We start from the raw sequence: 12,031 nt of genomic DNA on the forward strand, positions 1-12,031 counted from the left end.
AGGAGGGAAAAATTTTAAATATTACATCTTATTTTAGGAGTCCAAACTATTTTACACCACACACACACACACACACACACACACACCCTATTAGATGTTCTAAAATACCACATGCAATAGTAAATTACCATTTCTGTCCACTAAATCATACCCAAGAGAAAGTTAATGGACATCCAGAAGTTTCTCCTATGCATTTATGAAGATCTGGCCCATGGTCTCATCACCCCTCATAACTATCTTATGAAGCAGAGGGCAAACATTTCCAGCCCTGCATTCTGAGTAGAGTCCTAAAATAGGTGAATTTCCCCTAGACTTCAGTGAGCACAGTGAAAAGCCTGCAGCACTCACTGGATCCTCACCCAGAAAGAACCCAACACCTCACTCCATGGCACAGCAAGACCATGTTTGGGATCTGTCATCATCCCAAAGAAATGTTTACACTGCTATTTCTGACACTCTTGTGTAAATCTCAACAGTGGCTCACCCCTAAAATCTCAAGTCTGTGGTAAAGGGTCCATTTTAAAGAAATCCCAAGTACCTGTTTGTTACAGTACAAAAGATGCAAAATTCTGGCAACGGGAAATTCACTGGAAGCCTGTGATGTGGAGTCAAGGTGCTCCCTTTCCGCTGGGAGCCCCAGGAAAAGGGAACTGGGATTGTAGAAGCAGGCTCATTTTGCTGTTTTACCATACAAAAAGCATGACTCAATCTTTGTCAACTCTCCTAAAGTTTCACTAAGCAAATGGTTTGTTTTCTCAAGGACTTCAGCTACTTTTAAAAGATATACAAGCAATGAGTTTCAAGTTACTCTAGAATAATAAATATTCTCCAAGTATTTGTCTTTGAAAGCATCCTCTACTCCAGCACAGAACGATGAAACTAAAATTCATAGTATAGAACAAACATAAATATACATTCATATTATTCAGAAAACTAGAACCCACAGGGTTACCAGGGTCACTGCTGGTACATTTTTATAAATTTAATGATCACATTCATCTAAACAAAACCAAAAATAAGCAAACTCTTCCTACCCATAACACATCTGGCTGTCCATCTTCCTCCCAAGCCAATGCCTACTACAAAACTTGTCAGGTGTTAGTGAGCATCTTACAAGTTGAACACAAGGGTACCCCACAATCAAGGAAAATATGCCCACAGAAAGGAGGACAATGCTTTGTATTTGGCGTCCCACAAATTTATGAAGCACAACACAAGGCGGCATGGTAGAAAGAGCACCAGACCGGAAGCGAGAGGCTCCTAGCAGTAAAAACTTTAATGATGCCATCTCCCAGAGCATCCCACCAGTACTCTATCTTTTCCTCTGGCCTAAACCACTGCAACCAGCCCCTGCCTGCTCTCCCGGACTCTATTCTCTCCTCCGCCCCAGAATGATCTTTCTAAAAACAAAGATCTTTCCATACTTCACCTCTGCTTAGACACCTTCCCTGAGGCTCCTCTGCCTACAGGCACAGTTCATCTCATTATCTGTCACGGCATTCTGCAGAGGCTCTTCACACTGCCATGCCTCCTTGCTCCCAGGCAGGCAGTACAGCATACCAGTAAATGCACACATGTTGCAGGAGTTTCATGCTTGCTCCAGAACTAACCTTGACCAAGGCTCTTAAGCCTTTTAAGTAAGTTTTTTACGATTCAGTTTCTGCATTTGCCAAGCTGAAATTGTAACAGCTACAGTGGACTGTTATTCCATTTTAGAGAAATTATTTATGTAGAACACTTAATACAATGCTTAAAACTCAGTTAAACCTCAATAAGCAGTGACAATTATAATTATTATTAATACATCACGGAAACTCACTAAATGTTTCTTAATTGAAGAGACTCTAATCTCCACTAACCCATTATAATTATTACTAATATGTCACAGATACTCACTAAACATTTCTTAACCAGAGACTCTAATCTCCACTAACCCCAGACAAATGACAACTTCTCTAGGTCTCAGTTTTCTCATTTTTAAGTATGAGAGGTGAGGAGAGGTATGGGGTGGGGGCTGGGGGACTAACACAGAAAACAATTAAATGCTAAATTGTGTGATGGTAACAGAGTATTTGAGAAATGAGAATTGTTTCCCTAACTTGAGAAATGTATAGATCAGCACTATAAAGGGGAAATATTCCTTTGGATCCCCTTTCCCCTAAGCATTCACTTAAATTACATTTATTATAATGTTATTGAAGTATGTCCAAACATAAAACTTATGTCATGTCTTCTCTATGCTTTAGTTCTTATACAACTATAAGGTAAATAATATTTAAATCTGGTAAAAACACATAAAAGAAAGCTCAACATTAACATGACAGATAACAATGATGCAATTTAGCAGACACTGTATGGCTGCCTGCAATGTATGAAATACAACAGCAGCATGGAGCAGGTAGCCTGCATTCATATTCTGCTTACTGACACCAATGTGCGCTGCGACCCCTTCAGCTACCCAACACTTCTGTCTAACAAATTGACATGAAACCTTTGTTCATACAACTTCCAGTCATCTTCTGACACCAACAAATCATTTCTGTAATAAGTTCACATCGGTTCTTCCCCCTTTAGCTAGAGACAATTAAAGGAAGGCTCAAACACAGTCAATAAAGTCTTTTGGCACTGCTCATTTACAAGGTCATCAAGATGCCACAGAACCTGTGATTTTTTTAAAAATGTATTATTGGCCAGGCACAGTGGCTCACACCTGTAATCCCAGCACTTTGGGAGGCTGAGGTGGGCAGATAATTTGAGGTCAGGAGTTTGAGACCAGTGAACATAGTGAAACCCCATCTCTACTAAAAACACAAAAATTAGCCAGGCGTTGGGGCACACGCCTGTAATCCCAGCTACTCAGGGGGCTGAGACAGGAGAATGGCTTGATCCAAGGAGGTACAGGTTGTAGTGACAAGACTGTGTCATTACACTCCAGCCTGGGCGACAGAGTGAGATTCTGTCTAAAAAAAAAGAAAAAAGAAAAGTATTATTGAAAAGAATATTAAAAATGAAATTCTGGTTTTAAAAAATAACTGCCAGGAAAACGTCTTCAAACTCCAGTTGAAGAAACATTATTTTGGCCAGGCATGGTGACTCACGCCTGTAACCCCAGAACCTTAGGAGACGGAGGCGGGCAGATCACTTGAGGTCAGGAGTTCAAGACCAGTCTTCCTAACATGGTGAAACCCTGTCTCTACTAAAAATACAAAAATTAGCTGGGTGTGGTGGCGTGCGCCTGTAATCCCAGTTACTCGAGAGGTTGAGGCAGGAGAATTGCTTGAACCCAGGAGGCAGAGGTTGCAGTGAGCTGAGATTGTGCCACTGCACTCAAGCCTGGGTGACATAGAGACTTTGTCTCAAAAAAAAGAAAAAAAGAAAAAAGAAAAAGAGAAACATTATTTTAAAATAAATGGATCTTGCCACAGTATCCAGAAAGATGTTAGACATCTGAGATCTAACTCTGTGCTGACACTTTCAGTGCTTTACACATATTCTTTAATAACTCTATAACCCTATAAAGTAGGTAACACCTAAGGAAACAGAGGCTTGAACAGAGTCTCCAAGTGTTGGGGCAGCATTTTGAACTCTCTGAATCCAGCACCTCTGCTCTCTGCCCTTTCAAGACAAGCCCTAAAGAACCTCGGCAGAAGACAACCAGCAGTGGACAATATAAATCCAGATGAAGCCAACCAGATGGGAGTGAGGGACTGAGAGAGAAAAGGTGGCATTGTGAAAAAAGAAATGGCAGGACTTGGCAACAAAATTCAGAGGAGAAGAAAGGATCAGAGGCAAGTCCTTGGACCTTTGAGATGGAAAGAATAGGTGCCCTGCCCCCTAGAAATGGAACTTCTGGGAAAAGCAGTCAGTTTGGAATATGAGACCTAAATTAAAACATGGTTGGTTTAAGGCAAAAGGGACTTACCACAAATGGAGATGGATATTCCCTTAACAGATCACAGCTGGAGATATTAAACTTGAAGTAATGTTCATAGAAAATACGTTTACAGTGCCTGAAGATTCTTTCAAAGATAAGGCAATCAAAGGTGTCCAGTACAGAAGAGATGGAAAACAAAGACTGGCAAGACAAGGACACTGGATTCTGAAAGAAGACTTTGTGTCAACAATAGCGTCACTAGATTGGTGTAGAAAAGGCTGACCATAGGAAGAGGAATTACAATGGCTAAGAAACAGGGCCCACCTACCCACGTTAGGACTCATCGATGCATCTTTGTGCCCACTATGTACTAAATACTGTCCTAGGTCCAGCCGTGAAGGCCTCTGCACTCATGGAGTTTATGTTTTCGTTAGGGAGAGAGACAAAGAACAAGAAAGCAAGTATATGGTCTGGAGTTAGGTAATGATATATGCTCTAAAGGACAGGAAAAACTAAAGCAGAATATGAGAAAGAATGATGTAGGGGGCAGGTATTTGAGATAATGCCATCTGGCAATCAACAAAAGATCAACTGAACTCTTAAGAGGAGGTGGCAAGGTGAAATTCAATTTTTTAAAGCTATGAACTCTTTAGTATATTCATTTAAAATACGTGCTGCCTACTACTACATGAAGTGCTATATTGGTGCTGGAGATTACAGGAAAACACATGCATTTGAAGGTATCTGAGAATTGGTACACACTGAGGAGAAAACCAAGGGCATGTGAAAGGCTGAGGAAGTGCAGAGGGGAAGCCAAGGTTCCTGTGGGGCAAGTAAGACAAAACAGTGTCATCCTATGAATGACCTTTTCCTCTAAAGTTGCTTCCAACTTGAATATTCTGACTATATTAGAAAAGGATTGATGTTAGAGCAGTGATATGCTTAAGGGAAGAGAAAGAAGCAGAGGGAAGAAGATTTTTGTAAGATTCGGCAACATTCATTCAACAGATAAATAACTGTTTATTGAGCAAGACCTATTGGGTGCCACAAGGGTGAGATTCTGTGCTCAACAAAGGTAAGGCCAGGCGCGGTGGCTCATGCCTGTAATCCCAGCACTTTGGGAGGCCGAGGTGGGCAGATCACGAGGTCAGGAGATCGAGACCATCCTGGCTAACACGGTGAAACCCTGTCTCTACTAAAAATACTACAAAATTAGCCAGGTGTGGTGGCGGGCACCTGAAGTCCCAGCTACTTGGGAAGCTGAGGCAGGAGAATGGCATGAACCCGGAAGGCAGAGCTTGTGGTGAGTGGAGATCACGCCACTGCACTCCAGCCTGGGCGACAAAAGTGAGACTCCGTCTCAAAAATAAATAAATAAATAAATAAATAAACAAACAAATAATAAACATAGGTAAGCAAAAACACAGACATCTCAAGAAGGTTACAGTGAGACTGTCTTTGTTAACACAGAGCCAACAAGGATCAAACTGCGGGTAGTGAGTGAGGAGTAGGTGGATGCATAAAGGATAGTGAGACTATCACCCAACTGGAACCAAACTGAAGATGAGGGATCTGATGCAAAAGCTTAAAACATTAGTGAAGTAACTATCAAGTCCATAGCTTAGGAGTAGTTTAACTGTGGTGCCCTTTTCACCCCACACTAACCACATCTGGATTACAATCATCTGCTTCCTCACAAAGCTGTGAATCATGCCTCCTTTAATCTCTATACTCCCAATAACTTGCAAATAATGGAATCTCAATAAATCCTCGGCTAAGGCCAAGTTATAATGACATGAGTAAAATAGGAGAGACTAAATAAAGGTTTGATGGGTGTGAGAAGCGGGATAGAAGATTCCTGTTAGGTGTCCAAAATAATTGTATTTGGCTGACATCTGGATGAACAGGACCCACCAGCAACTGCATCTAACTCACTGGATAGCCCTGAGAAAGTCACCTCAATCCTGAATCTGAATTTGTAAAATGAAGATACTGGCGCAAACCAGAGGTTGCAGGCCTTTCAGTGGAAAGAAGGTGGCTGTGATAACACTGAAGCCTGGAGAGACTGTATATCTTTGCTGCCCTGGTAAGGGGTACGGGCTTCCCCTTAAGCTATGCTTCCAAACAAATTATGGAGAGGAGAACATACAGCTGGTATGGCCACCAAAATAAGGACCTTTGAGGTTTGTCAACAAGAGACCCACTTGTGATGTGGCAGGTAAGGAGACAGGGGTTTGGAGCAGGAGCAGCAGAGAGCAGTGGTAATAAGTTATACAGATCTCAGAGGTGAGACAACAGATAGCCCAAGGAAAAAATGGAAGGGATAGAACAGATATCTATGTTTTCAAGGTGGTTCTCACGTCTGGCATGCACACACCCAGGCACCAAAACACACAGTAAGTCAGGGAGAAGCAGAATTCACACAACCTAAAAACTTTAATACTAATTTAAGAGCTGTTAGAGCAATAATAATCCATTAGCAAGATCACCTGTAACCTTTGAAAAGCTTGTTTATTTACCGTATTTACAGAGTGCCATCAGACTATATTTTGAGCTTCTGACAAGTTTCCATTTAGGATCACAGAAAGACCTGACATTTCGGCTTGGCATGGGAAATTATGTAATTTCCCATGCCAAGCTGAATTCCCCAACATTACAGGAAAACCCACAAACCCTGCAGAAGGGAGTGAAAAGCCAATCCAGTCAAAGGAAATCTTCCAGTTCTACAAAAGAAAACAAACAAACAAATACCACAAAGAGCAATGAATCATTTCTAGTGAATAACTTTTCATTCTATCTTTAATAATGTTATTCTGAAGCCCCTGAAAAGTATTAAATTACATATTCTATATTCCTGGTGACATCACTGCCTAAAACTACACAACTTAAAGCAGTGAGTGAGCTGACGACTGGTAAGTGAAATCTTTAATGACGTGAAAGGCCAGAAAAAAATCATGTTTGAAAATGCCTGCAGAATAATAAAAGCCTGAGGGAACCTGATGGCTCTGCTGCTTCTAAGCTAAATAAAGCCTGGGGGGCTTTGCAAAGGTCCTAGTGAGGATAATCTCTATGATTACACAGAGTAAACATCCAATCCATTCCACAGGAACCCAGGAAAGTTAATCCAAGAAGAACACCACCACTTAAAATATTGAGAAAAACACACAGTTCTGATTGTTTAAACGCTCCATCAGCGCTGGAGAAGGTATCAGGTCATTCTAACAAGCCAGAACACTTGACTAGTGTTTCTGTGACAATGATTTGGCTTGTGTTAACTAAAGGACAAGCAAGATGTTTGCGTTCCAACGCTCAGGCCTTACACAGGTCCGATCCCCGACTCCCAGCAGTCTCCTTACTTCCTGCACACCTTTGGATTATTGCACACTGACTTCCTGCACACACCTGGGTTTGAGACACCTTCCCCCTGAAAGGTTACTCTAGCTAAGTTCCCGAGACAAGCTCGAAAGAAGTTCGCTGTCCCCCTACTCTCGGTCAAAGCACCATCAGCACATGTCACTTGACAAGTTCGGCGGCAGTGGAGTGATCAATTTACATAAACAACTTTGAAGAGATAACGCATCACTGCAAGGATAGAAAGTCGGCAGGACGGCTGTGGCCGCTCCGGGAAAGGAGGCTGCAAGGCTGGCCCGCGGGCAGAGCCTCTGCTGACGTTCACCGCAGCTCCCACCACGCAACAGGTCCACGCAGGCAGGGCCCGGGCGGCCGGCATCTGGGCACCTGCCCCCAGCGCTCCAGGCCCAGCTCTCCCCTGCCCCCATCCTGCGTCCACCCCCGTAGCCACTGCAGGCCAGCCGGCCAAGCCCACCCGCGATAAAGCACGGAGCACATTCCTCCCAAGATGCCGAGATAGTGCGGCCCGCTTGAGCGCTGCCCAGGTCACAAGGTCCTCCGGGACAAGCCTCGACCAAAGGAGAGGCGAGCCCGGCCCTTAGTGGGGGAACGATCCCGGGGAGTGGAGGGGGGCGGGAGGCTGTGCTCTGTTGCTTCCAAATGGAAATAGCCCGAATCACCCGGCTTCTCACCTGCCCGGGCACAAGTGCCAGGTGTCAGTACCTAGACATGGATATAAGTTACTTAACAGTCCAGAACGTTTCTCCAATAGCACGAGCCCCAGTGACTACGCGGAAAATATTCGGTCACTTTGAATAAAATGAAAAGGAACTTTTACTGGGAAAGGATGGAAGTAAAGAGACACGGGGAGAAAGAAGCAGGTGAATGCATAAAAGAGGGACGGTTCCTTCACGCCGGACCCGGAGGTGGAAGAGGGGACGAGAAAGGAGGGGAGCGGAAGGGACAACAGACGAGAAGGCAGAGCGCGCAGGTGAGGCCGGACCCTTACCTCGGGCAGCTCGCGGAGCTGGTTGGCGTCCAGCAGCAGCTCCTCCAGGCTCCGGGCATAGCGGTAGATCTCCTCGGGGACATAGACCAGCGAGCAGTGGCGCTTGTCGATGCTCTCCACATGACGGTTGCACCGCCACAGGGGGATGCAGTGGAACATCGCCGCCCCCGCAGCCGCCGAGCCGGGTCCCGAGCGGCGGAGACCCGGGCTCCGAGCCCGCTCTGCCCGGCGGCTCCGCTCAGCCCGCTACCCTCTCCGCGCTCGTTGTTGGCTCTCGGGCTCGCTCGCTTCTCACGCCGGTCTTCGCGGTCGGAAGCGCTTCAAGGAACCTCGGGCTGGAGCCCCTGCCCGGTCCCTGCACCCCCGCCCGCCAGCCGGTGCCTCCCCTCCCACCCTCCAGTCGCCGCCCCCGCCGGCGCGCGGAGCTTCCTACTCGCGGCCGCCCGCGGACTGAGCATGCGCACCAGTGGGTGCGCGCCGAGGGCGTTTCCCGGCCGGAGGGATGCTCCGCTCCGGGTTTTCCTGGCGGCCTGGATCGGGAGAGGGTCGACAGAGCTGCGGGCTGGCTGCTGCAGGTCTGCTTACTCCGGCTGGGACGGGGGCGCGTCGGGCCCTTTGAGGAAGGCAGACTGTGAAAGGACTTGGGGCAAAGATGAGGCGGAGCAGAGGCGGCCTGAGCAGAAAACAGAACAACTTTGATATTTAGTTTTATTTAACTCGCACTCCTCTCCTTGCTCCCCTTCCCCAAAATAACTTTCTCTTCCGGGGTCAGACAGGACCGCCCCGAAAGCGTACCTTGCGCGCCTGGAGCGCCAGGCGCTACGAGATTCGGTGTAGTTTTGAGGTGTTTGCACCGCCCTCGCTGCTGCTTTCGTGGCTGCCCGTGTGCCCGCTGCTCACGGCTGCTCCAGAAGTGTGAGCGGGCCGCGCCTGGCCCCTGCCCTGCCCTCTGGTCCTCGGGCACCGCCTGCAGGCTTTGTAACTTGGGAGCACATCTCCGGTGATCATGGTTTATGCAGTGAGTGACAGTAAATCCTCCTCCCTGTACCACCAAAGGCATAGGAGTCTGAGAGTCTGCGAGAGTCTCATAGATGTGGTTGCACCTGGCCAGGAGCCCAACTGCAGAAATAAGCAGGCAAAAGCGAGTTTCTGAGCCAGTTCCAGCCCGGACCAGATGTTGGCCCCTGACAACTAGCTGGGGCTGGTGCGGAGGGAGGAGAAAGAGAAGAGGGGCAGGTCGAGGCTGCCAGGTGAGCATCCTCCATACAGCTCCTGCTTTTCTGCTGCAACCCCGGTCCCGTCCAGCCCGGATGACCCGGGAGGCTAACTATTGGGTTATAATGACCATCCCCTCGCTCCGAGTCATTCTAGCGGACCACGGCCGGAATCCTGAACTGCCCCTCTTCGCCTGTAACTGTTTGCAACACAATCCCCATCTCCGAATAACAAGATTTTCTCCTTTCATGAAGGGTTGCTCAAGTCAAGGTCAGTAACAATGATGAATCATTTCCTCGGGGGCTCCTCTGACTCCCCACCCGGCCGCCCCTTCGTTCCACACTTTCCCTTTCAAGCATACTCAAACTCCAGGTTCCACCTGTGGCCTCTGCCACGCTGCCACGCTGGCTCTCCCACCCTCACTCCCGCCCTCCAGCTGCTATAGCTAAAATCTGGAGCCACGGAGTTCACTTTTCTATAGAAGACGAAGCTGAGCATGCTCAGTGGCCAAGACAAAGTTTGGTCGGAAACTAGTTTTTGCATTAGACTCTCCATTGGCTCCTTAGACTCTCCCGTATCTTACAACTGGGCACAGGAGGGTTTCCCCGGTGAAATGGAGAAGAGGACACTTGGTCTTTTCAACTCTGCTAAGAGGGCTCCTTTCTTCCCAGTCCGTAAGGAGGGGTCTGACTTTCATTTCTACCCCAGCGTTATCACCTTAACTCTCATTCCAGTCCATGCCTAAACTCCGTTGCCCAACCCACTTCTCCCTCTCTTTTGTTTGTCCTGATTTGATTCCTGCATTCTCACAGAGGGCTACCTGGACTTTGAACCTCCACCCCACTTTCTACATTCTTGCATTCCAGAAACACATATGAAGCTCATTTCTGCCACCCTTCCTAGAAAACTGGTTCCTGACAGAGACATGTGAAATGGTTAGTAAGTCCCTGTCTTCAAGTTTTCCAACTGCTTAAAAAAAAAAAAAAAAAAATTAAAAAAGGCTGGCTCCCTCCATTTAATCTAATGTTGATTTCCAGAGATTATCACACTAGATTATTTTAACAAACACCAAATGTATTTTAAAGACATGTCCAGTCTTTAAAAAATTCAAACTTCAATAAGCATTCCTTGTGTGCCTCTCCATGATGCTTCAGTTTCTCTGTGTTATTATTTTTGTATCAGCTTAATCCGAAAGAGATTGTGACCTCTTGAACAACAGATACTGTCTCACTTGCTTTGTAGATCGGGGAATCTGCCACAATGCCATATACACAGTCAATGATCAACAGTTTTTGTTGATTGAATTCTATGGGTAGTCAGTAAGAGAATTCTTGACTTTCCTTTTTTCCAAGGATCTGCCAAGAATTTGAAACAGCATAGTAAGAGAGAAAAAATGAAACAACACCTTGTCAACTACAGAATAGGGAAGCAATTAACTTTTTATTCACCTGAAGAATTTTAGGGTTTCCCACCTGATATAACATCTAGTTTCTTCCACCACATACAAATGAGTTTGACTCAATTTAAACAAAGTTTTAAAAGACCACCTAAATCAATTTATTCTTAGAATAATGTAATTCTTCATTTATACTGTGAAGCATGTTTTCACAGCCTTTGAGCTAAAGAGATCTGTGTTTGAACTCTTGTTATGCCACTAGCTTTGTAGAAATTGACAGTTGACTTAACTTTTATAAGCCTCAGTTTTACCATATCTCAAATGAGGATAATGGTTCATGGGATTGTTATCTGGATTAAATGAAATGAAAGATGTGAAATGCTTAGTAGAGTATCAGACACATATTACTTTAATCAGTAAATATTCATATGCACTTTATTCGCCAGCCTCCAGGAAGTTGGGGGCAACATCCACCATCTCCTGGTTGGTCTGTGTAACCAACCTTTTCTCTCTCGAATCACACTCACTTTGGGGAAACCAGCTGCCATGCTGAGCAAATCTAGAGCTCCACATGCCAAAGAATTGTAGACTGCTGACAACTAGCAAGGGACTGATGATTCTTGGCAGTAGTCATGTGAGTGAGCTCTTGGAAGCCAATTCTCCAGCCCTTGTCAAGCCTTCAAGTGACTGCTGCACCAGCTGATGGCTCGACTAAAACCTCATGATAGCCTCTGACTCAGGACCACTCAGCTAAGCTGCTCCCCACTCTAGCCCCTCAGAAATTATGTGCGGCAATAAATGTTTGTTGCTTTAAACTGCTAAGATTTGGAGTAATTTATTACACAGCAACAAATAACTAATAAAGGTACATACTATGTACCAGGCATTGTGCTAGATACTAGAAATGTAAGAAAAAAACAAGATAGGTCTTAACCTCATGAAGCTTACTCTCTACAGGTAGGAGAATGATAAATACTTAGTGGTCTGTTGTTGCTTTGTTATTAGTTTTTTGAGCATGATATCATTAATTTTTTTTAAGTGAAAGTCCGAAGCGTTAGCTTGTAAGATAGGGTCAAAATGGGGATTCAGAGGTTTGGGCATGTGAATTTTAAGGTGAGATACTACCACCTAACCACTAGAATGACTTAAAAAAAAAAAAAAAAAGACAATCCCAAATGTCACTAAA

General features: G+C 45.3%; 1 protein-coding gene across 3 annotated transcripts in view; it reads right to left on the bottom strand.

Moving 5' to 3' along the window:
* Nucleotides 1-8,664, bottom strand: part of LRRC1 (leucine rich repeat containing 1) — a 130,294-nt gene extending 121,630 nt beyond the window's left edge. The window contains exon 1 of one of the 3 annotated variants that reach the window (XM_017872884.1): nucleotides 8,235-8,664. In XM_017872884.1, coding sequence (XP_017728373.1) covers nucleotides 8,235-8,393 — 159 coding nt within the window. In that variant the 5' untranslated portion in view covers nucleotides 8,394-8,664. Of the gene's footprint in view, nucleotides 1-7,917; nucleotides 7,980-8,234 lie in introns of those variants that run through there. The other 2 variants (XM_017872892.1, XM_017872902.1) reach the window with 2 other exon arrangements.
* Between the last annotated feature and the right edge of the window lie 3,367 nt (nucleotides 8,665-12,031).

This window comes from Rhinopithecus bieti, unplaced genomic scaffold (genome assembly GCF_001698545.2).
Source record: "Rhinopithecus bieti isolate Rb0 unplaced genomic scaffold, ASM169854v2 scaffold_1304, whole genome shotgun sequence".
NCBI lineage: Eukaryota > Metazoa > Chordata > Mammalia > Primates > Cercopithecidae > Rhinopithecus > Rhinopithecus bieti.